Source organism: Amphiura filiformis, chromosome 13 (genome assembly GCF_039555335.1).
Source record: "Amphiura filiformis chromosome 13, Afil_fr2py, whole genome shotgun sequence".
Classification (NCBI taxonomy): Eukaryota; Metazoa; Echinodermata; class Ophiuroidea; order Amphilepidida; family Amphiuridae; genus Amphiura; species Amphiura filiformis.
Genome location: NC_092640.1, coordinates 35,607,089 through 35,633,334, shown reverse-complemented (window position 1 = coordinate 35,633,334; position 26,246 = coordinate 35,607,089). Strand labels below are relative to the sequence as shown.

General features: G+C 36.4%; 2 protein-coding genes across 2 annotated transcripts; both read left to right on the top strand.

Moving 5' to 3' along the window:
* LOC140167611 (GH3 domain-containing protein-like) lies at positions 1-6,836 on the top strand. Its single transcript, XM_072190910.1, has 6 exons — positions 1-418; positions 1,006-1,147; positions 2,594-2,758; positions 3,997-4,139; positions 5,432-5,532; positions 6,385-6,836. The coding sequence occupies exons 1-6, from the start codon at positions 1-3 to the stop codon at positions 6,601-6,603; spliced, it is 1,188 nt and encodes a 395-aa protein (XP_072047011.1). The 3' UTR covers positions 6,604-6,836.
* Positions 6,837-8,746: 1,910 nt separating this feature from the next.
* LOC140168275 (uncharacterized) lies at positions 8,747-24,821 on the top strand. The gene is made up of 7 exons (XM_072191631.1): positions 8,747-8,885; positions 17,145-18,176; positions 18,697-18,838; positions 19,663-19,827; positions 20,358-20,500; positions 21,010-21,113; positions 22,688-24,821. Exons 1-7 carry the CDS (start codon positions 8,786-8,788, stop codon positions 22,904-22,906), a joined length of 1,905 nt encoding a protein of 634 aa, XP_072047732.1. The 5' UTR covers positions 8,747-8,785; the 3' UTR covers positions 22,907-24,821.
* The last annotated feature ends 1,425 nt before the right edge of the window (positions 24,822-26,246 follow it).

Sequence of the window (26,246 nt, the reverse complement as noted above, 5' to 3'; positions counted from 1 at the left end):
ATGCCAATGTACGTCTCCCCAGCACCCGTATTTAGAATATGTACCGAAAAAGAAGCCATGTATGTCCATGCAATTTTCGCTTTGAAAGATGAGTATAATTTACAAACACTACAAGCACCATTTTGCACATTTGTCTGCAAGTTTTTCCAAGTTATCGAGAACAATTGGGTCGATATTGTTAATGATATAGGCACTGGAACCATTAAGACCGATTTGGATATTCCCTCTGACGTCCGCAGTGAGCTCAAAGAGATTCTTAAAGCCGATCCAATCAGGGCGGAGCAATTAAGGCGGGAGTTTGAGCGCGGGTTTGTTGGGATTGCGAGACGTGTATGGCCGTATCTATCCTGCCTGTATGGGGTGTTAACACCTGCCCATAAGCTTTACGCTGATTTATTGGAAAAGAAATACGCTAAAGGTAAGGAACTCTTTGCAATAGTTTCAATTTTTGCAATAAACTATTGATTTTTCAGTAAATTTGTGTAAATACACTGTATTTTGCCATGCGTCTCAACAGGGTGGTTTGTGACATTTTTCTTGAAAAAAAAATGAAATAATCATGATATTTTATAAATAAATAAGCTATAAACCAATAAGCTAGCAAACTCCCAGAGTCTAGGAGTTTGCTTATGCTAGCTTAAATGACCTAGAGTGGTGGAAATGGACACGGACGTGTGGACACGGTGCCATACAAATCCAATACAGTTTGATGGCTTTTTTTCTTGATGTTGAGTTAACAACTAAGAACCTTTATTATTGGGTATTAATTTTGATGGCATCATCTGATCATCCATGTAGGCTTAAAGTTACCTTAAAAATATAAAACCTTTTACAAAACCTTTTAAGAAATTCTCATCCCCAGCTAACCTCTGCTAAAAACCACGAAGTCATGACCAATATCATATAGACTGCATCAAAATCCTTACACATTGTTCCCCTCTTTGTTTTCGTTTCAAATTAAATTGCAAATACGACTCGTATTTACCAATATTTTACGTGTTACAGATGTGGTGGTATACTCGCCATTTTACATTTGCAGTGAAGGCTTACTCGGATTCAACATGTGGCCGAAAATACCAGAGCGCAAATATCACTATCTGTTGTTCACGGAACTGACGTTCTTCGAATTTATACCACTTGAGAACAGGTATTTTTATGAAGGGAAGGGCAATAACAGATGGGCGTCCTTGATGAATTGTGCTTTACTTACTTAACTCAACAAATCTACATAATGTATTCTGTTTGGATTAAATCACATTGTTAATTGGAATGATGCTGTACTCTGATGACATGAACAGCCAGCATTCCCTTTCTTATCCCATGTGATTCTATATGCAATTGGTAACTCTCAACACTGCTAATGCGTAAGCCAAAGATCATGTTGTTTAGAAGTGTATTGCTGGAAAGTGTTCAGATGTTAGGGCTAGTATTCCTTGTTTTTTGTCGTGACAAACACAGCTGTAATTATGCCGCAGTTTGTTTTTGTCTGTTTCTGTAAGTGATTGTGACTGTAGCTGTGTTCACAGTATTGTCCTTCATCTGGTCATTTTGTCGTTGCGGCATTTTTTTACACCACCTATGGAAGACATGACCTTAATCTCACACACAGAGGTGTAGATTTCAAATGGAATCCCCCATTCATGTAACACTATTGAAATTCACACTACCTGTGTGAAATATTCTTATGTGTCTTTCAAAGGGTGTGTATAACTAGAATAGCTAATATTGATGCGCTTTTTGCAACGTCAAGACGTCGAACGTATGCGATTGCATAAGTTCTACGCTAACGCCAGTTAAATCTATCGCTGTCGAAGTGACGTAATAAAACTATCCCATAGCAATAGATTAATACAATTTTGACTTTATCGCCCTGCACTACAAGCAGGTTCCACTCATCACCTGTGTATGTCTGCAATAGATTGGATACAATACTGCTCTTTTAAAGGTGAGAGTGATCAGAATGATATGGTTCAATGCATAGGTACCGCGTGAACGTTGAAGTGCAGGGCGATATAGTCAAAAAGTGTATTTATCTATTGATATGGTAGTTATCCGATAATTACATCACTTCGACAGCGAATTGAAAATGAGCAACATTTTGAAGCTAGTTAGCGTTGGAATTGAAGAATCTTTTCTTTTCAATGACTAAGCGGTTAAAACACATAGCCGATCTGATAACAAGAATTAGTTTCCAAAGTTCCGACTTTTCGTCGTAATTCTGCTTGAGGTAGTAATGTCAAAATGCCGCGGTGCTGTACAATTCATAGCTCAATTAAAATTTGTGCAATATTGGACACTTATAAATGTGCAATATTGTGAAAATATATTTTGTTATCAGTCCAAATTTGGACATTTTTCCCTTTCAACTATCATGACTATGTAGCACAGAATGTTAAAAAGAGGCGAATGAAGTGCGCAGCGTAGGGCTTTGAAATCTGGGTTTAAATGGTCGTTATTTATTGAAGTCACATCATAAGACATTCTCTGGCACCATAAAACAAAAGCGACGCCATTGTCCCTCTTCAAGCCTGCCCAAGTCCATGGCAACAGTAAAATAGCTATAACAAGTAAATTATCATTTACTCCCTCGCAGTCAGGAAGAGCAGCCAGAAACACTGTTGATTGACGAACTGATGGAAGACGAGTCTTACGAGCTTGTGTTGACTAACATTGACGGCCTGTATCGATTCCGATTTGGGGACGTTATTAAAGTGGTTGGCTTCTACAATAAGAGCCCTATTATTGAAATACAGTTCAGGTAGGTAATGAAAAGCAAATGCACAGAAAACGACGGATTTGTGTAATACCTTAGCACTATGTATGATAATACAGACTTGACATTTAATATGGAATAGTTTTTCACAAAATTCCACGACTGGTCTGGACGGAGTCTGCATAAACCGTACAGACTAAATATTAAGTAGGGTGTGTCAGGAGATGGTGTAAAATAAATAATTGTTTGATAGAAAATGTGTTTTCCATAAGTTTGAAATATGGTGCTCATAATGTAGCGAATTTGCCTAAAATGGCGGATTTGGGGAGGCTGAATTTGAGCTTTGTGGTGGGCACAATTTCGGTCTTAATGCAACATTGTTCAGCAATTGGCATTCATCACAGATGAAATACACTTGCAAAGTACCAATTTTATGAACATGGGAGGAGCTTAAAATATGGCTCTTAAAGTCGTACGTACTCAGAAAGTTTGAATGGCCAACCTGTGTTAAACTTTTATAAACTTATGGTACAAAAACAACTGCGCGGATTCCTGGTTGTTTATGAACTCATGCTGTTTCTTTGTGTACAGTAAGTTTATAACATTTGGCCCGAGAGGGCCATTCAAACTTTCGGAGTGCGTACAACTTTTAAGAGCAATATTTTTTAAAGCTCCTCCCACTTTCAAAACTTGTAGATTACAAATGCTTTCAGTTATGATGAACACTTATTCGTGTTTAGGTTCAGTAAATATCACTTCAAACGTCAATAAATTTGATAATATCAGAATAAGGTTGCTCAAATTCAGAAATGTTACCCCACAAAAATTAATTATAATGTAATCTTATGGAAAGCACATTTTCTGTCAAACAATTATTTTACACCATATCCCGATACACCCAAATTAATACTCCATATTAAATGTCAAGTCTGTAATATAATACTCAAAACTGTTTTAAGGATCAGATACTTATACCTTATATGTTCTGTTCAAATGTTCTGTTGCCTGAACATTTACTGAATGAAATGACATTCGTTCGATCAATGCCAGTAAATAACTCTGATCCTTTATTTTTCAGTGGTATATGTAAAACGATCTCTTAATTACTTAAATAGCGAAAAAATTAAACTTCAACGCTACTAAAATGTAGTACACTCGGCTCTTTCACCGGCTCAACCGGCATCTTCAGCAGAAGATGTTATTGCTCTGAAGATCTATTGTTGCTAGTGATGTTGATCTTTTACTTGTTCCTGACAATCATTTTAAATTGTTTTTATAACCAGAATTGGTGATCTGATGAACCTGCGAGGCGAAAAGGTGTCCGAAGACTGTTTAAGACGGGCTATCTTGGACACTGTTGCATCGTGGGAAGTAGACTTAGTCGACTACTCATGCGCAGAATGCAACCTGGTGGAAGCGGTCAAAGGTAATAAAAGCGCATTTGTTTTTTATTTTAAAAGGCGACTCTTATCATATGCACGTGTACCATTTTAGTTTTATAATTTGGAGATGGTATTATTTGTTGTACCACTTAATATTTACATGTATAATGAATACAGTACTTTGGGCAAATACTTGAGAGCAAAATTCTACACACAGAGAATGGTCAGTTCAAAAAAATGTGTTTTCGAAAGTCCTCATTATTATAGTAAAGCATTCCGTACTTCATTTTAAGTTGTCACAAAAGATTGTCAATCAAATTCAAGTAAACCATAGTGTGCCTATTAATAGACGAATCCAACGAGCCAAGACATGGTCAGGATTTGGTCGGCCATATTAGGGTCCCCGCATGCACCAAACAAGTGTTGTGAGTGCCCAATTGGGTGGATTAAACCCGCTTAAAATTCGATGTCAGATTCTTTTGTGTTGTAAACTGTCATCATTCTTTTGTATACGTGTAACACGGGTGATATAATGCAGTTTAAAATACCCTTCAAGGCCGCATCATTTCACATTTTAGGTTAGATAGTTGGGTCCCCGTCGCGCCTATGGCCGCCATTGATGTGCAGGAATGCGTGAAATTGGATTCGTCTATACCATATCTATCATACTTGGAACTTAATTGGAGATAACGATAGGTGTAGTTTACCTCATTGTCGACAGTGCGGTCATTATAATTCTGGGTCACCAATAGATCCTGTGAGGCCTTCTATGCACAATATTAGGTAACAAATAATTATGTAACAAAAGGAATTTGTATTGATGCCATTTATGTATATACAGTAAGCCAAAAAATTAAGGTACCAGTTATGTTTACCCCCTGTATATCCTAAACAAAGGCAGATATGTCATAATTGGAACCAGCAGCCAATAGCTGCATCTTTTAGCTCGAATGTAAGACCTCATTCGTTGAAATTGTTAAAGAAATAAGACACGACTATCCAAAACCCCAAGGAAGGTGCCAATTTAAAAGTTGCAGTTTCCTCCATTGTATGCGCTATTGATTTGTACACAAAGCGTTTGCGAACAAGGGAACTAGCGCCGTGCTTAGCACGATAAAACTAGCATCATGCTTTCATTGATTAGAACACAAAAGTGCAACTTTTGATTTCGTCTCTTCAGTAGGTTTTAGACCACCGTTTCTTTAATTCTCAATCAATTTCAACAAATAAGGTTTTGAATCAGAGCTAAAGAGTTCATGTATTAGCTGCGTGATATACAGGGGTGAACTTATTATTTGTTATAACTTTAAAATGTCATTGCTATTTTTAACATCAGGTACTACTGAGCCCGCTGCTGTCCCGTATTACGTAGTATTTGTTGAAATACAAAGTAAACCTGAATCCACCATAAAGAAGGAACTTATTGACAGAGACAAGGTACAAAAAAGCTTAATTAGCCGTTTTATATAATATGTCGGAGAAGCAAGAGTTTGGTTCATTAAGGAAAGAAATAGAAAAAGAAAAAAGAGGAGAGGAGGAAAAGAAAGACACATATAGAGGGAGAAAAGAAGAGGAAAATGAGTAAAAATGAGAAGAGATACAGGAGAAAATAGATAAGGAAGAGGAGGGAGGGAAAGGATGTGCAGATGTAAAAAATAAGAAAAGAACTGCAAAGGGTAGAAGGTGACAATAACAAAATAATAAGAAGAGATATAGACGAATCCAACGAGCCAAGTCATGGTCAGGATTTGGTCGGCCATATTTGGGTACCCGCATGCACCAAACAGGTGTTGTGAGTACCCAATTGGGTGGATTAAACCCGCTTAAAATTCGATGTTACATTCTTTTGTGTTGTAAACTGTCATCATTCTTTTGTCTACGTGTTACACGGGTGATAGAATGCAGTTTATAATACCCTTCAAGCCTGCATCATCCCAAATTTTCTTTTGTGTTGTAAACTGTCATCATTCTTTTGTCTGCGTGTAACACGGGTGATAGAATGCAGTTTATAATACCCTTCAAGGCCGCATCATCCCACATTTTAGGTGGGATAGTTGGGTACCCGTCACGGCTAATGGCTGCCATTGAGGAGCAGGAATGCGTGAAATTGGATTCGTCTATAGGTGAAAAAGAAGGTCAGGGGAAAGGGAGTGTTGGATGATGGAGAACAGACGAAGAAAGTAGAAATGACGAAGACGGTAAGCGAAGACCAAACCTAACAAAAATGATATTTATAGTAACATTGCGTAGCATTTGCTTGTTATATATCCTTATTTTTTCCTATTTCAGCTCGATATCATCCTTCGCAACCAAGTGTCAATGTACGACTATTATCGAGGCATGGGTAGTTTGGGTTTAGCTCAGGTCATCCTCGTCCAATCAGGCTCGTTCAATGACCTTCGCGATTACATTATACATAATTCCACAACCAGCGTTTTGCAGTTCAAGATGCCTAGGAAATTGCGAAAGAATGAGTGGGTGGAATTGCTATTGAAAAATTCGTCATGAACTAATACCTGATACTTCAAGGAAAAATCAAGAAAAACTAAGTTTTAACAGAAAATCGAAAAAAAAACCAAAGTCAATATTCAGTGGCCACTCCTACCCGAGGGCTGCAGAATAGGTAAATTGTGCCGCCCTTCATCAACAGCCCGAAAAGATGAACCAATTTTTTTTTTTAGCGAGGGGGAGGTGGGGGTTGGTGGGTGATTTTTTTTTTTTTTTTCATTAGTAAATAAATCGTCCTGAAACCGATGTCTGGGTGACTCAACAACCAACAAACAAAGAGTAGGTAATTGGAAGAAGAAAAATTCCATCGTCGCTTTATATTTGGTCAGATCCACCTGATCCACTTATAGCGATTAGTTTCCAGTTTTATTTGGGAAACAACTAAACCTGAGATCAAACCTAAGATCAACAGCCTACCCTCCCTCACAAATATGTACAAAGAACCGGAGTGAACGACTGAACGGAAACTGCCCCTTGTGCGCATAAAAGTGTACCCTTCTTCATACAATGTACAACTGCGACCACATACCTGATAATTCGCATCGTAATTGGTCAGCAACCACTGGTGCAACCCGAACCAAAAGGGAACAACCATCCACCTGAGCAACCAGAAGGGAACAATCATCCATCTGAGATCGGCAGAAGTACCAGAGCCTAATCTGAAGTACAGTAGCGATGTGTATGATTGCACATATAGTTCTTCACCTTTAGTTTGTGTACGGCGAGTTTCTGAACTCTGAACTGAAGAACACTGATGAAAACCTGAGTAGGGCCTACCAAATCATTTTAAATCGCACTTTAAAACTTGTTTAACCCCATGAGAACTACCTGGCGATTGGCCAAAAAGAAGTTTTCATTATCAATGGGACCAATCAGCAACATTGTTAGAATAATTTCACCACACCAAAAAAATGGGGTGAATTATTTGCAAAGCTCCAATCTGATTGGTGATTATAGTAAAGGTATCGTGTAATTGACCATTCAGAGGCAATGTTAGATCGACAGGTAGTACTCAGTGGGTTAAAACTAAAGTAGTGGTACACATGACATATATAATTAGGAGTCTACACTTTAATTTATGAAAGTGCAGATAAGAACTGATTTTTTTCCTTTATCATTTTAAAATAAAAGTTGTCAACTTTTCCTCAATTGAGGTAAACTAGGTAGACTTTATTATAATGCTACCTACTTAAATTGGATGTAGCTGGGATGAAAACCCGACCATTTTGTATGACTGAAGTTTCCAAAAAGACGAACATACGAAAGGTCAACATTTTCATATGATGGTCGACTTTTCCTTTCGCCATCTACATACACATCATACAAGTACAAATCTCATTAGATTTATGAAGTTTACTTTTAATTACTGTTAAATGTCAAAAATGTAAATTCTTAAATAATTTGCCATGATATTTGTATTATATCGCGAATTTCAAAGAATCAAAATTATTTAAAATCAGAAGGACAATCCCAAACAGCTCTTCACAATATTGTACATATTGCAAATATATATCTTTTTAAGAATATGGTGAATGGTAATATTAAATTAAATTAAGGTCTCTGTAATCCACCTTTGCAAACTAATACTTATATGGGACCATGAGAGCACACCAGACACGCGTTCTTACAAAAATTAAGTTAGGTAAAGTTCTTTTTGGATCGCTCTGTATAGGTCAAAGTCAGTGGTCAGTGGGTCAAAATAAGTCTCTCATAAGGGCGCAGTACATCAAATCACTACGCGAATGTTGCAATGGTGGTGAGTTCCGGTTAAAAGTGTTTATGCCTACTGGAGACAATGTGTTGTCCTTGGGGACAATAATGTTCTCCGTAAGGTTGTGTGCATGTTCTTATTAAAGATGCTAGCCTATAGAGTGTTTCTATACGCCGTTTTTAGTAGATATCCACGAAAAAGGCTTAGGCTATCCCAAAATTTCCAGTTGATGCTACAAAAGTAGCCAAAATTGAAACTTAAATGAATATTCAATCCTTAATACAATGATGATGTAAAAATGTGAAAAATATTGTCACGAGGGTACAAAACACCACCTAAAATTTTAAAAAAACTTACGTGTCAGTGGGGATGCTATTTGGTTTGGTGGTCTGCGCCCGTAAGAGTTTAAAAAAATAAATACAATAGTACACCCTGTGATTTTCGTATGGTGATATCTTGATTACAGTAACAATGGCAGTATCGGCACGACAAAAGGTGTTTTTAATAGGAATTCTCCTTTTTGTGGCTTCTTATGGACTGCTTAGTGGCACTTCGAAGTCATGGATATCAGGTAGGTCTGCAGCATCGCGTACCTGCAATATGTCCTGGCAATATAATACAGAAATTTAAGAGCTTGGTGTTTAGGGAGCGATCGTTATTTATGGCAGGGGGGAATGGGTAAATTTAGGGGGGAACACGAAATTTTTTTGTGATCTTGAGGGGGGAACCTGAAATTTTTAGTTGAACCAGGAGGGGGGATTGTTAAATTTTAAATGGAGAAAATTGGGAAAACAAGGGGGGAACGCGAAAATTTTGAGCGGACGCGAGGGGGGGAACGCGAAATTTTTTGTCGATATTTTTGCCAAAACACCCATTCCCCCCCCTGCCGTAAATAACGATCGGTCCCTTAAAATGGTCGTTTCGTGTGCATTAAATGCACATGTACCGTACAAGTTTAAAGGGGCTACTACGTTCATGCATATAAAAAAACGTAACATGTACTTGTGAATATACCAGCACATAAGGTGCAAAAAACAAGTGTTAATATACAAACACTTGAAAGTAATAAACATATGATACAAGCAAATTTTAACACTAACGCACCAATTTTAACACGTTTATTAATTGCCACTTTGAACGCCATGCAGTTTTAAGACTTGTATTATGTTTAAAAGGATCACATTTACACATTATATGTATTCTTTTTATCATGTAGGCTTTTAGATTAATAGATTAATAAAACGTTTTAAAAAGCTAAAACAATTTTAGTAATTCTGTTGACAGAAGTGTTAAAATCAATTTGTAAGTGTTTATTAAGTGTTTCTCCAAAGTGTTTAGTATTAACACTTGTTTTAGAGTGTATAATTAAGGCATTATAAACAAATAAGAAGATCTAATTTAGCAGCTGCGTATATCGACCAGGCAAATCGCAAATTGACCACAATTTATACTTGCTCCACACCCGTTGTCCTGTTTTATAGGCAACATAACCCTCATTTCAACCATTTTTCCATTTAAACCTGTAATTTTTAGCGCGCGTGTAATGGATTATCCCCGGGGATCATCGGGACGATTTTATGATCCCCTCCTAGAAACTTTGGCCCGTATGCCACTGTTAAATTCGAATGTATTTGAAAATAAACATGTTCTTCCAATTGGATATAGACGAATCCAATTTCACGCATTCCTGCTCCTCAATGGCAGCAATCAGCCGCGACGGGTTCCCAACTATCCCACCTAAAATGTGGGATGATGCGGCCTTGAAGGGTATTATAAACTGCATTCTATCACCCGTGTTACACGTAGACAAAAGAATGATGACAGTTTACAACACAAAAGAATCTAACATCGAATTTTAAGCGGGTTTAATCCACCCAATTGGGTACTCACAACACCTGTTTGGTGCATGCGGGTAACCAAATATGGCCGACCAAATTCTGACCATAACTTGGCTCGTTGGATTCGTCTATAGTAAGACAATTCAACGTTGTGTGTATTTGTTATACAACTGCAAGGTTATACAACTCTATAATACACAATGTATACCCTTGAACTTGAACTCTAACTCCGCAATACCCAATATCGGAACAATTATCGCTTCCGAAGTCATGGTAGAGTGGGCCCTGCATTGCATGGTATGGGGACGTACTAAAAAACTCGGGCGAGTTTTTCCAAAGTTTAAAAAAAAAGAAGTACGTGTAATTTAGCAACGCGACCAGGTTTATTAGCGCGAAGTGTACTTTCACTTCAAATCTTTTGAAATCTATTGATTATTATTCATCAATCATATAAGGCAGGAATACACATTTATTAATTTCTATCTACCGCCGGTGTTTTGCAATTATTAACATTGAAAATGCTCCAGTGCTCTTACAATTATAGACTTATTACCTGCTTTTTATATAAAATTGCAAATAAAGAAAATTAAAACTTTTAAATTGAAAATATATTCACCATCAAAAAATAATACGCAAAAACAACCTATTATCTAGTTCTAACAATTGTTATAATTTGGAAAATATCGACAAGAAGACAGCAGCCTCTTAACTGCACACTTAAAGTAGTATTTCGCGATCCTAGCATCCTCTTTTTATGACATTTTAAGTACATATCCACGAACAAAATCTATTCCCAAAATTTCAGTTGATTCCGATTTTGCGTTTGCGAGTTATGCATGATTAAGTGTACTGCACTGCTCCATAATAGGGGTGGGCACACAAGGACTTTTTTCTGCAAAATTACGCAGGAACCAGTTTTTCTATGGCCAAATTGCATCAGGAAAAAGAATCTGTCAAAAAAAATGTCACCAGATGAAGTCTTATATCGGGTTTTGACGAAAATTCAAAATGGCCGCCAAAATAGGTGTTTTTTAGGGATTTTACCACTATTAGTATAGTTTTAGGCCAAAAGCACCAAGTAATATGTCTTTCTATATGTTTTTGAGGCTGCTGATTCCATATCTGCCATTAATATAATGGCCATATGAATATCTAGATGGCTAAAATTCAAAATGGCCGCCAAAATAGGTGTTTTTTCAAGATTTTGCCACTTTCTGTATAGTTTTAGGCCAAATGCACCAAGTAATATGTCTTTATATATGCTTTTGAGGCCGCTGATTCCAAATCTGACATTAATATAATGGCCATATGAATATCTAGATGGCTAAAATTCAAAATGGCCGCCAAAATAGGTTTTTTTTTCAAGATTATGCCACTTTCTGTATAGTTTTAGGTCAAATGCACCAAGTAATGTGTCTTTATATATGTTTTTGAGGCCGCTGATTCCAAATCTGCCATTAATATAATGGCCATATGTATATCTAGATGGCTAAAATTCAAAATGGCCCCAAAATAGGTGTTGTTTTTCAAGTTTATGCTACTTTTTGTATAGTTTTAGGCCAAAAGCACCAAGTAATATGTCTTTCCATATGTTTTTGACGCCGCTGATTCCATATAATTTATATAATGGTCATATGAATATCTAGATCAAATATGGCACAAATTTTAAATGGCCGCCAAAAAGATCACCTTTTTTAAAGAATTTGCTGACAGGGACCCATTTATATTGAGTAATAGTAATTTTTAGGTGTTTTCATGTCGCAGACTATGAATCTCTACTTGATAATAATCACATTTGATTAATGATTGTGGCAATATCTGATAATATATTCATAATGGTACAAGAGGCACCATTATGGCAAATGTACTGCACCAAGGTTTTTTAGTACGCACAACTGTATGTCAATTGTGTACTTTCAGGTTCACCATAGCAGCTCAAAAACAAACATGAAGCCACAATATCGCTATTTAAGTCTTGCTGGGTTAGCGGGTAGATCAGCCCTACAATGAGGAATGCAAGTTCAAGTGTATCGCTAATTTAAGAAATGGATGCTTGAATTGTGATCGGTAGAGTGATATTTCAGTGTCAAAGAGACAGTAGCCAATATTCGCAAATAATCAATGTCAGCCAAATTGTGACAAGTGAACTAACAGAGGACTGATTCAAGAAGAAAGTGTTGCTAAGAGCCTGCAGATCCAGGATGCATGCCTTGAATCCAATAAACAAGTTGGTATACCCTGACTTCAATATTTTGTCAGAGTTGAGCACTTTGAATGCCTATACACTAGCAATTAGACTACAAGAAGCATGCCATTAAGTACTCCGAGCTCTGTTAAGCTTTGGTAAATCAAATCCAGATAGATGGTCATGCCTACCAGACTATGAAGTCAGTCTGGATGATCTAGCACTAGCATCATATTTCACACATTGTCTTTGGTAAGGAGGAACAAGAAAATGTTGATTTTCCAAGTGACACTTTATTGACAGTGATGATGCAGAGCCTGAGCCAAACAGAGCTGATATTGCTTCCACTTGCAAACAATGGAGGTCAAATGGAGACCTAACACATATGTATTTTCAAGTCGCTGAGCCATGAACCGCTACTTGCATGACATTATCTCAATCTCCAACACTCGCTCGATAGAGCAGACAATGTTGTCACCGCAGAACTTAACGATACACAAAAGCTGCTGGTCACAAGCTCAATGCCATGATAGGTAAGTGACCACATGGTCGATGGGTCTAGTGCGTAGCAAGAAATACAATGACCACTGGCTAATGGCTATGTCGAAAATTCAAGGCTTACATCTGCAGTCTCTTAGCAACACCTTCCTCTCTCTCTCGCTCTCTTTCTGATTCTCGCATTTTTCTCCAGCCCTTCAGCCGATTCGATTTTGGATGCTCCTTGTTTATTCTTTCGGATCCATGAGTTAGAAACAGTAGCATTGAAAGTAGCTTTGTAAAAAGTATTCCCCGATGCAATTGTCCATGTAAATTTCGTCCTTTATAGTCATTTTTGACATCAAATTCTGCTTCTGTTTCTTTAAGAAGGTATCTGTTTTTGCACGTATGTCAGTGTATGTCCTAAATATTTTCGTTCATATCCCAATTGAATTGCCCGACTTTATCAAACCAATCTTCAGATTTTTGAGTAGAGATTTGAATTGGTCATAGTCAGCGAGGATTCTTTTGCCCAGAGATTATGCTGTCATCAGACACTCTTCTTGATCCAGTCCTCTGTCATTTCACTTGCCTCAATTTGGCTGGCACCATATTGTTCCCCTTAGCCCTTGGACACTGAAATATAATATTATTCTACCGATCCCAAAGGATCCATTTCTTAGATTAGCGAAAGCCTTAACCATGCATTCCTCGCTGTAGAGCTGAACTACCCGGTGATCCAGCAACACTTTAGCGATATTATGGCTTCATATTTGCTTTTCCGCTGTTATATGGTGAGCTGTTATGAAGCTGAAATGACACAATTGACACCATATACAGTCGTGCCTACCAATAATATAAAAAACAAATGCCTTGGTGCGGTACATTTAACATAATGGTGCCTCATGTACCATTATAAAATGTATTATCTGAGGTGATTATTGCCACTATTAATCATATCGCTTAATAAAGTAGAGATTCATAGGCTGCGAAATGAAAACACCTAAAAAGACACATTAGTCAATATATCAATATAAATGGCTCACTGTCCGCAGAAAGTCTTTTTCAAAAAGGTGATTTGGGCGGCCATTTTGAATTTGTACTATTATCTAACCTAACTATTCATTTGGCTATTATAGAAATGGTAGATTTGGAATTAGCAGCCTCGAAAACATATAGAAAGACATATTACTTGGTGCTTCTGGCCTTAACCTATACAAAAGTGGCAAAATCTTGAAAAAACACCTATTTTGGCGGCCATTTTGAATGTTAGCCATCTAGATATTCATATGGCCATTATATTAATGGCAGATATGGAATCAGCAGCCTCAAAAACATATAGAAAGACATATTACTTGGTGGTTTGGGCCTAAAACTATATTAATAGTGGTAAAATCCCTAAAAACACCTATTTTGGCGGCCATTTTGAATTTTCGTCAAAACCCGATATAAGACTTCATCTGGTGAATTTTTTTTTGACAGATTCTTTTTCCTGATGAAATTTGGCCATAGAAAAACTGCTTCCTGAAAAAAATTTGGGTCAGTGCCCACCCCTATCCATAATGTGTTGTAATTTCGTTCTGGTATAATGATAATGTGAAAAGCATAACACTTTGAAAAGAGTCAAGAAGTTTTAAACTTCTAAAATCTAGTCAATAATATAATTAGGTATAGTTATATTTTTAAGAGATGCACCATTTTAACACTTTTATTACCCTGTGAACGCCGTACAGTTGTGTATGTTTAAAAGTTAAAGATTTCCGTAATATTCTGTAAAATAATAATATAACACAATAAAGCGCATTACATACAAGAACATATCCCATTGCGCTGAACTTAAATGTAGGCTTTAAATTACGTTTATTAACACGTGTGTTTATACATTGAACTCAATTTTAACGTGCTCATATGTTAAATTAATAAAACATTTAACCATTTCTCTTAAAAAGTTACCACTTTAATCAACACTTCTGTCACCAAAAGTGTTAAAATTGGTACGTTTGTGTTTATTTAGTGTTCCGCCGAAATGTTTAAGTATTAACACTTGTTGCTAATAGTGTGTAAACCATTAGAAGTATTATGAATTTTATTTTGGGGAATTAGTCATGGGAAGGAAGAGCGAGGTACCAGATTTGGAGTCCCAAGGGATGAGGGAATGAACGGAAACGGGAATGACAATCTCTAAATGAACAAGATGAAACAGAAATTACGTATCATAGAATTTATTAGGAATTTACATTATCAGATAAACTGATCAAAATAATATGTATGTATGAATTAATATAAAACCTTACCAGAGTTACATCACATAAGTAGTATAATTTAATATGAATCACGTGCAAGACATGATGACATTAGCGCGCATTGCATGGTATGGGGACGTACTAAAAAACTCGGGCGAGTTTTTCCAAAGTTTAAAAAAAAAGAAGTACGTGTAATTTAGCAACGCGACCAGGTTTATTAGTACTTTCACTTCAAATCTTTTGAAATCTATTGATTATTATTCATCAATCATATAAGGCAGGAATACACATTTATTAATTTCTATCTACCGCCGGTGTTTTGCAATTATTAACATTGAAAATGCTCCAGTGCTCTTACAATTATAGACTTATTACCTGCTTTTTATATAAAATTGCAAATAAAGAAAATTAAAAACTTTTAAATTGAAAATATATTAACCATCAAAAATAATACGCAAAAACAACCTATTATCTAGTTCTAACAATTGTTATAATTTGGAAAATATCGACAAGAAGACAGCAGCCTCTTAACTGCACACTTAAAGTAGTATTTCGCGATCCTAGCATCCTCTTTTTATGACATTTTAAGTACATATCCACGAAAAAATCTATTCCCAAAATTTCAGTTGATTCCGATTTTGCGTTTGCGAGTTATGCATGATTAAGTGTACTGCACTGCTCCATAATGTGTTGTAATTTCGTTCTGGTATAATGATAATGTGAAAAGCATAACACTTTGAAAAGAGTCAAGAAGTTTTTAAACTTCTAAAATCTAGTCAATAATATAATTAGGTATAGTTATATTTTTAAGAGATGCACCATTTTAACACTTTTATTACCCTGTGAACGCCGTACAGTTGTGTATGTTTAAAAGTTAAAGATTCCCGTAATATTCTGTAAAATAATAATATAACACAATAAAGCGCATTACATACAAGAACATATCCCATTGCGCTGAACTTAAATGTAGGCTTTAAATTACGTTTATTAACACGTGTGTTTATACATTGACTCAATTTTAACGTGCTCATATGTTAAATTAATAGAACATTTAACCATTTCTCTTAAAAAGTTACCACTTTAATCAACACTTCTGTCACCAAAAGTGTTAAAATTGGTACGTTTGTGTTTATTTAGTGTTCCGCCGAAATGTTTAAGTATTAACACTTGTTGCTAATAGTGTGTAAACCATTAGAAGTATTATGAATTTTATTTTGGGGAATTAGTCATGGGAAGGAAGAGCGAGGTACCAGATTTGGAGTCCCAAGGGATGAGGGAATGAACGGAAACGGGAATGACAATCTCTAAATGAACAAGATGAAACAGAAATTACGTATCATAGAATTTATTATGAATTTACATTATCAGATAAACTGATCAAAATAATATGTATGTATGAATTAATATAAAACCTTACCAGAGTTACATCACATAAGTAGTATAATTTAATATGAATCACGTGCAAGACATGATGACATTAGAATCGTCATCATGTTACCAGTCTAACTATCCATCGTGAACCAAAGTTGAGTAGATGTGCATCAGTCGCAGGGCTAGCAAGGAGTGACGAATTTATTAACGGAGAAACAAATCCTTGCTTCACTCAGTACAATTGATGCACAGAATTGGATATAAAAACGTTCACTTGATGAATGGTTATTCATGACTTTCTGCCCTATGATCAATAATCAATTATTGACTGAATTATCGTCACAACAGAAGCAAAAAATTAGAAGAGATTATGTACCGGCTGGAAGCGAGATTCCCCTGGCTCGAAATACCGGAACGAAATTGACCACAATATATGATTTGCACCTCCCTTTGGCATGTTTTAGGCAACATAAATCTCATTTCGGCCTACTTTTAAGTCGCGCTAAAATTGCAGGTTTAGATGCTTAAAAGCATTTAAACCTGCAATTTTAGCGCGAGTATAATGGGTATGGAACCCCGCCAGGCCGCCGCCACTATTAATTCAAATGGTTTTGTTTTTAAACATACAACATACACATGTATGTGCTAATATATGTGCTAAGAATGAATGTGCTAATATAAAACCATATACTATTGTTATTATTAATCCATTTCAGTGTTTGCGGCATTTGTAACGGGAGTTCCAGCTATACTATCCATCCATATCGCCACACAAGCATGTTCCAAAAAGACCACCTTAAAGGAACTAATACAGCTCTACTTCTTTGGCTTGATGTTTCTCTTTTACGGTAAACATCAGTGGAAGAAATTTAAAGAAGCCACCAAAACACCACGTGAAATACAGGAAAAGTTGCTGCTTGAAATTCTACAGAAAAATGCTGAGACAGAGTACGGACGTACCATGGGTTTAGGATACGCTTTTACAGTGGATGATTTTCGAAAGCGCCATCCTTTGAGCAAGTATGATCAATTTGAGGACTACATCAAGCGCACGGCAAAAGGCGAAGATAACGTGCTGTTGCCGTCACGACCCGTTCAATTTGTCATGACATCAGGCACTACTGGGAAACCGAAGATGATACCGATGTCTACAGAACGCAAACAGCATATATCGATGACGGGATTCACTACACTCATGGGGATAGTGGGGGAAGAAATCCCGTCGAAGTCGTTGACGCAAAAAATGTGCTCCATATACACACATCCGGCCGAAACTTGGTCCGAAGCTGGAATAGTAAAGTGCGCCTTTACAAGGATAACTAAAAATGACATCTTACCGGTATTTGTCTCCCCAGCGCCCGGTTTTAGGATATGTACCGAGAAAGAAGCCATGTATGTCCACGCGATTTTCGCTTTGAAAGATGAGTATTTAAACACATTACAAGCACCATTTTGCATCATCATTTGCAACTTTTTCAAAGTTATCGAAAACAATTGGTCCGATATGGTTAACGATATAGCAACTGGTACGATCAAGACCGATTTGGATATTCCCTCCGACGTCCGCAGTGAGCTCAATGAGATTCTTACACCGGATCCAATCAGGGCGGAGCAATTACGGCGGGAATTTGAGCGCGGGTTCGAAGGGATTGCGAGACGTGTGTGGCCTTACATGTCTTGCCTGTTTGGTGTAGTAACGCCTGCTTTTAAATTTTACGCGGATTTATTGGAAAATAAATACGCTAAAGGTAATGTACTTTTGCATTTATCTATTTTTCCAAACTGTATATCGACGTCATGGTTATTTCGTCTGTTGATTTTCAACTTTTGCAACTTAAAATAATAAATTCGAGGGTTGTGAGCCAGAAAACCTGAAGTCACAATCACCTGCTCCCACAAAATAGGCATAAAGTTGCCAGGGCAATATAGATGATACAGTCCATTAATCGTGACAAAATTAGAACAAACAAATGACATCGTGAAGGAAATATTGATTTTTGAAGACCAAAGCAAAGGAGCCAACTTTATGCTCATTTTGTGAGAGATAATCATTACGGCTTTCTGGTTCTGAACCCTCGAAATATTACCGCAATTTGCTCACCATCGATAACAATTCACTCCTCGCTGAAGGCGCAACATAACTATCAAAACAATGTAAAGTAATAATTATATTCTCATCTTATCTAACCTCAGATAAAACCTAATAATATCCATATAGAATATACTGAACTGAAATTCTGTCAATATATATCTCCTGATATTTTATAGATGTGGTGCTATACACGGCGTTTTACATTAGCAGTGAAGGCGTACTTGGACTTAATGTGTGGCCGAAAATACCAGAGCGAAAACTTCACTATCTGTTGTTCACAGATCTTACATTCTTCGAATTCATTCCACTTGAGAAAAGGTATTTTGCAGAGACAAAGGGTATGGGTACAAACAGTAGCGTAGCCAGCAGGGGGCCGGGGCAAAGTTCCCCCTGACAAAACAATGAAAGAGAAAAGTGCCCCCCCCTCACAAGAAGTGAAAGAGTAAATGGCAAAGGAAAAGAGGGGGCAAAGAGCCTTTTTTTCACCCAAATTAACTCATATCATGGGCTAAAATAGTGTAAATTATCAAGTTTTGTCCCAATAAAGCCCAAAGACTTACATAACAGTCTATCTAAAAAAACGGTATATCTATATCCCACCGATAATACCTGGTCAAAATCATACAACCGGGATTTTTTTCCGTCTTTACCCTAAAACTTCCCACAACGCCCCCCCCACCAGGGAAGCTGGCTATGCTCTTGTCTACTTCATTTATAATCAATCTAAAGGTTTAAGGGTACACCGTATTATTGGTCGAATCAGCCAAAAAGCGGTTTTCATTATCTAAATCAATATATTATTGAAAAATAACGCTTTGATGTTTTGCAAAAGTTCATTCTATAAATCAGGACCTACAAAAGTGTATCTGTGATATTTGAATTCTTCTACACACGCTATGAAATAAACAATGTAATTTTTGTCAAAGCCATTAACATTCGCAAGATGCTGTAAACTACCAAATCGCAACATTTTAAAATATCTGCTAACCTTAATATGAGCGATTATTATAGGGTGGTGGCTGGCATATTGGTTGGCGTACTCGCATTTTTGCATGATGTACCGGGTTCAATTCTCGGTGGTGGCCATTATAAATTCTCCAAGTGTCACAAATTTATGATCGTTTCTTATTTCCCCCTCACAGCCAGGAAGAACAGCCCGAAACACTTTTGATTGACGAACTGAAGGAAGACGAGTCTTACGAGCTTGTGTTGACTAACATTGACGGCTTGTATCGATTCCGATTTGGGGACGTTATTAAAGTGGTTGGCTTCTACAATAAGAGCCCTATCATTGAAATACAGTTCAGGTAGGCGTTACAGTACATTTAGATTAAATTTGATGTAAACAAATTTTATTCACAACTGCATGTGTAGCAATACACCGAGAGATGCAACAACCCTAGCCCTACTCTTTCCTGTTGTTTTATGGCTCGCTGATGACATGGTTAAAATTTGAAATTGAGCAAGGCAAATTGCTCCTGTTCTTTGGATAGTAAATTGCATTTATTTCAGTATATTGGCTATTTCATTGCCAAGTATTATTTTCATATTCTCACTTTGTATTATAGTATTCTTGGTATTTTTGATTTTGTATTAATTATTGTAGGATTTATAGCGTTTGATCGGGACATCTTGGGCGATCAGTACTGAAAGCGCTTTAATATCAAAATTGACTGAATGAAAAAAATGAATGAAAAAGAAAAAAGCCCTTCGGCAAACCTTAGATTTGCAGGTAATTTTTTTTTTTGATATCTTACCACAATGTATAAAATAATATATAAAACTTGTTGTTAGTTGTGTTTTCTGATCATCATTATAAATAAATTTTCATAACCAGAATTGGAGACCTGATTAATCTGCGAGGCGAAAAGATGTCTGAAGACTGTTTACGACGGGCTCTACTCGATACTGTTGAATCATGGGAAGCAGACTTAGTCGACTACGCATGCGCAGAATGCAGTCTGGTGGAAGCGGTCAAAGGTAAAAAACAAAACAAACAAAAAACTCGCATTCAGTTTTGAAAGGTAAGTCCTATCACGTGAACCGTATTAATGTTATGGCGTACACTATTTACACTATGTTGGCCCATGATCATGGTGCATTTTGGTGGGAAACGGGTTCCGTGCCCCTTTTCTTTTCCTTTGCCTTCCCGATTTACTTTTTCCCTCTGTGTGTGTGGGGGGGGGCGCTTTGACGAATTCATAACGATACAATCCTTCCAATAAAATGATATTAAACATATATTTACCGATATTTCATAAAAACAATAAATAATTAAGCCAAAAACCAAACGCTTGTTTTGCCTTATCAATTTAACAATATTCTAGAATACATTGCATAATTTATTCATGTTTATTCTTATGCAATAGGAATTATTAGAATGATCTAATGTATTGACACATGTATATTTAGACATATCAACATACATTCGATTTTGAAAACAGTGTGAACTAAATTTTTAATTAAATATCATTGTTTTTTAATATCAGGTGCCACCGAGACCGCTGATGTCCCGTATTACGTTATGTTTGTTGAAATACAAAGTAAACCTGGTTCCATAATAAAGAAAGAAGAGCTTCTTGACAAAGATAAGGTGTGTATCTAATATAAAATTAAAAAACTGAATTTCACTCGTAATGCTGGTCTATTATAATGATATCACTCCATTGGAGAATATTTTTTTGGATTCGTGCACCCTTAAAAAGAGTGACAGTGGCTGAAATTCACTCCCAAAAGAGTGACATTTCACTCTTCGTTTTACTCCTTTGCAGTAATTACAGAAAGCAACACATTGGGGCGAAATAAGCCAAATCTGCATTGGAAGTTTACAATGCATTGTGGGACAGTTTTTGTCCTTTGACATATTGGGAGAATTCAGAAATATTGGGTTTTTGTACGTACAAAATATCATCTAAAATGTTTTACAATAATTAAAACAAATATAAAAAATATTATTATTTTATAAATTAATTATTTAAGTATTTTTGATGATAACATTATGACAATAATAAGTAAATTAATAATAATTACGTCAATTTGCCCGCTATGTCAGAGGTCAAAGTGTCCCAAAAACTGTTGTCAAAAACCGGAAGTTAGAATGGCGATTGGGCTTATTGACTCTTATGGTTTAGGCATTTGATGGAAGAAGATGAAGAAGTCGTGGTGGAAGCACAAGACAGAAATTCGTGATCGGTTGAAAAATCTGTGTGAAAAATCTGTAATCCAACACAAAATTTTCACGGAATGTTTCCTAGTGAAGGAAAAGGGCAAGAAAAGAAGTATGATGATGAGGATGATGTTGAAGGGAAATGAGAATGAGATCAAGAAGAGCTAAAGGAGAAAATCACGTACATTGTATATGATCCTGTGTCATTATACTGGGGTACCCAAAAAGGTGGTTTTGTTATATTTTGATGTGCACCTTGGACTTCAAAACAGTGTCGCTTGAGTATTCCTTCACTTAGAAGATTCAATTCGGTCTTAAAATGAGGCTAATTTATTCTATATTACTCATGTTTTTATCCTGTTTTAAAATAATTGTTAATTATTTTCTTATGACGTTTGGCATGAAATGTGCCAAGGGTGGTTGATGATTAGGAGGAGGAGGATTAGGAGGAGGGATTAGTATCGTAAATTTGATCTAAAACTCCCATTAAAAATTTGAATCTAGTAAAAAAATGTCTAAATGAACTCCCAGACATCTAAACCAAGTAAATAAATACAGAAGGACATTTAAAAGACTAATACTTGCTCAGAATGATTGTAAATGTGGAAAAAAGAGGTGGGGTTAAATTGTTTTCGCCCGCACTCTCTCATTTTTAACCGATTTCCATAAAAAAAGGTGTCATAATGCTCAGGAGGATGAACCACGTCAAATGAGATGTGTAGGTAAAATGTTTGAAACATTTCATTTTTTTACTATGTAACACAAAGGTACCCTAGATTGTGACACAGGACCATAAGTAATGCTATTTAAAAACGTTTTTAGTTTGGGCGTGACATTCATGTTCGTGAGAATCGTGAACTTGCTCAAAGAAACATGTCGTATAATATACGCATATCATAATAATTATCACACAAATACGTATACAAAGACAACATAAATAACAAAATAGACGATTGCTTGATATTTATTTCTTATTATACTCAATATGTTTCCTATTGCAGTTCGACATCATCCTTCGCAACCAAGTTCCAATGTACGACTATTACCGTGGCATGGGTAGTTTGGGACTAGCCCAGGTCATCCTCGTCCAATCAGGCTCGTTCAATGAACTGCGCGATTACATTATACATAATTCTACTACCAGCATTTTGCAGTTCAAAATGCCCCGAAAATTGCGAAAGAATGAGTGGGTCAAATTGCTATTGAAAAATTCGTCATAGAGTACCTATTTCAAGAGGAAAAATCAACAAAACTAAGAAACAACAATAAAACAATATGATGAAAATTTACTTTGAGGAAGTTATATCCTCTGTAAAAATCACAAAAAAGTACGTTTTTCAACCTAAGTATCTGAAGTCATATTGAAATGTTTCACTTAATCCCATATCCAGAATTATTCAGCATTGTAAGCTCTACATATTTGCCAAATTTGGTGTATTTCTTATAAAAGAATGTAGGATTTCTCTAACAGATTGCACAGTGCGGCTGAACGATGGTGATAAGGGATCCATGTGTTATGAAGTCTTTGCGCTGTAAAGTACATACATGCAGATTTCGTCCATTTTCAGTAATAGCAATGTCACGCCAAAACGAATCGAGCTATTTCCATGAAAGTCACAGAATATGTAGGAGACATATGTATCATTGTATTGCACTTATAAAATTAGATACACTGTTGACTATATATTTTTGAAATTTTGTTCAAACACGGTATATATCATTCTGGGACACCCTGTATTAGTGTGATAGATGTTGGTATTGGTAAAGTCTAGAATTGAATTTTGTTAGAAACATTGATAAATGATCACATCAAACAACCGTGTTATGTTTAGAGAATAAAGGAATTGGTTTTAGCCCCTGGAGTGTATCTATCGTCTCATATAACACGGGCGACATCATTATCTTACTATAAATAGGCTAATGTTGTATGTGTGGGGTGGGTGTGTGTGTGTGTGTGTGTATGTATGTGGTTTATGTAAAAGGCTCCGAAATAAATACGGGAAAAAATGTGTGTTGTATAAACAACATGAAGCGGTACTAAAAGAAAAATGGAAATTTTTAAATGACAAAAGAGGTACGAGTAATAGGCCAACGGGTTAAAGTAACTAAATGAAACGGGAACGAAACAAAGAAGGAAAGAAACCATTCAGAAAATGTAAGAAAAAAGAAGCTAAAATAATGAGAACAGAATTAAATAAAAAAACATGGAAACGGGAAATCGCAAGCAGCAAATAAAAAAGAGAAGCTAAAAGGGAAATGTTAGAAATAACACATTTATAAAATAATGAGAATGGGGTTAAACATAACATGGAAACGGAAAATCACAATCACAAGCTAAGCAGCAAAAAAAGAGGAAATGTAAGAAGAGACAGATTTATATAAATAAAATGTACCTTTTCAATGATTCTACCTGTTCAGTAATTCTTCCTGTCATAGTGAATGCTCCCATTTACTCACTAGCGGGGACCAGCGCGAAGCGCGGGTATCCCGCTAGTCTTACTATAAATAGGCTAATGTTGTATGTGTGTATGTATGTATGTGGTTTATGTAAAAGGCTCCGTCAGTTTCGATCCAAATGTCACCAAATTCATACGGGAGATCAAGGAATATACGGGAAATTGCCTGTACTTTATTTGGTTGAAATCGGTCAAGAATTGGCTGCAAAAACAGTGAAAATATGGGTAAAACGGGTTTTTTGTTATGAAAAACTGCAGCTGGCAGGCAGCGCGTCAGCGCCGCGTGCGTAATGCGCACTCGCCAATGCGCGCGTAAACGGCGCAGGGCCGCGCGACTTGCGAGCCAGAGACCAGTGGACATGATAATACAGAAAGAAGGAAAAATAAATAAAAAATTAAGGACAAAAAGGTACATGGACTGGTCACGGTATTATGATAACGGATGAACACTTCCGCATACACGCTGTGAGAGGACGCAATAAATACGGGGAAAAGATGTGTGTTGTATAAACAACATGAAGCGGTACTATGAAGAAAAATGAAATTAAAATGACAAAAGAGGTACGAGTAATAGGCCAACGGGTTAAAGTAACTAAGTGAAAGGGAACGAAACAAAGAAGGAAAGAAACTAATCAGGAAATGTACCGGTTAGAAAAAAAAAAGAAGCTAAAATAATGAGAACAGAATTAAATAAAAAAAAAAGCAGCAAATAAAAAAAAGAAGGTAAAAGGGAAATGTAATAAAGAGACAGATTTATATAAATAAAATATACCTTTCAATGATGCTATCTGTTCAGTATTTCTTCCTGTTATAGTGACCGCTTACATTTACCGTACTCATCTAGCGGGGACCCGCGCGGAGCGCGGGTATCCCGCTAGTTTTAAGTAAAACAACGAGGCGAAGCCGAGTTGTTTTACGCCAAAAATAATGATGTCGCCCGTGTTATATGAGACGATAGATACACGACAGCGGCTAAAAACAATACCTTTATTCTCATTCTTAAACACTTCAATTCAAATGGAAATATCATAAGTATTAAATCCTATACATTTTAAAAGGAACTACCTAGGGCTTAAAATCGATCAGTCTCGTTGTTGCTATGCGCCTCCGATTGGTTCAAATAGCGAGCACGTGTATCGCGTTGATGCACGCGCTGACCCGTGTGATATCGTGTCATATCACACGGGTAAGAACCAATGAGGTTGCAGGAACGTTCTCAAATGTTTAAGAATAGTAAATAAGTACCTTGACAAATGTTTGACATTCTGGGGAAAGCAGCGCTAGACGAAAGTTTGGATTATTCCAGTTCTTTAAAACTTGCTTTGAAAAAAGAATGATTAAGTGAAACATTTCAATATGACTTGCAGGTACTAATAATATTAACTACATAGCAGAAACTATTTCAAGAAACATAGCGGTGTTATGAATAACCTGAAATTCGTCGTATTTTATACTCCTTATATTATACTCTTATTTTGCCTTATTTGAAATAAATGGGATATAAATATGTTTTTCCTTCCAAACCTCATTTTATTTGTAGATTAATTTATATATCGTGGGATTGCGATGCCCCAGCAAAAGTTTAATTGGGTTACATAAAGGATATATAAAGGGTGTAAAACGTTTTCATAACATTTAAAAACGTTTTTTGATTTCTTGCAAAATAATAATGTTATTTAAGTGTTGATAAAATATTTGGCAAAAATTGTCTTAGTATTTTTGAAGCGTACGGTATTTTCATACCAAACGTTTTAAAACGTTTATATGACTTTACATAACCCGGCATTTAATGTTGTTAAAACGATTTACCAAAACCAAAAATTCTAAAAAAACTAAAATTTTACACACTAATAGTGCCAAAATGGTCCAACAGATCGCTTCAACTGGGTCTTCATTTTGCAAATGTGTCTTACTTCTCGGGGCACATCACCCTCAGACACCCCCTGCGTCGCCCAAGCGCGACATGATGGCCGCCCGCTCCGGGGCCCGGACGTTTCTAACCATATGCGCTATAGATATGATACAAAATCGCAGTTTCATATTCAGGTCACCAAGTGGAAACAAATGTGTTTCTTTTCTTAGCCTAAAAATTTCAGGAGTGTTT

Excerpts from the sequence above, each read along its gene's own strand:
- LOC140167611 (XM_072190910.1), top strand. The coding sequence starts at position 1 with ATGCCAATGTACGTCTCCCCAGCACCCGTATTTAGAATATGTACCGAA. Across the intron at positions 419-1,005 it reads GGAAAAGAAATACGCTAAAG|ATGTGGTGGTATACTCGCCA; the intron begins GTAAGGAACTCT and ends TACGTGTTACAG. Across the intron at positions 1,148-2,593 it reads TTTATACCACTTGAGAACAG|TCAGGAAGAGCAGCCAGAAA; the intron begins GTATTTTTATGA and ends ACTCCCTCGCAG.
- LOC140168275 (XM_072191631.1), top strand. The coding sequence starts at position 8,786 with ATGGCAGTATCGGCACGACAAAAGGTGTTTTTAATAGGAATTCTCCTT. Across the intron at positions 8,886-17,144 it reads TTCGAAGTCATGGATATCAG|TGTTTGCGGCATTTGTAACG; the intron begins GTAGGTCTGCAG and ends AATCCATTTCAG. Across the intron at positions 18,177-18,696 it reads GGAAAATAAATACGCTAAAG|ATGTGGTGCTATACACGGCG; the intron begins GTAATGTACTTT and ends GATATTTTATAG.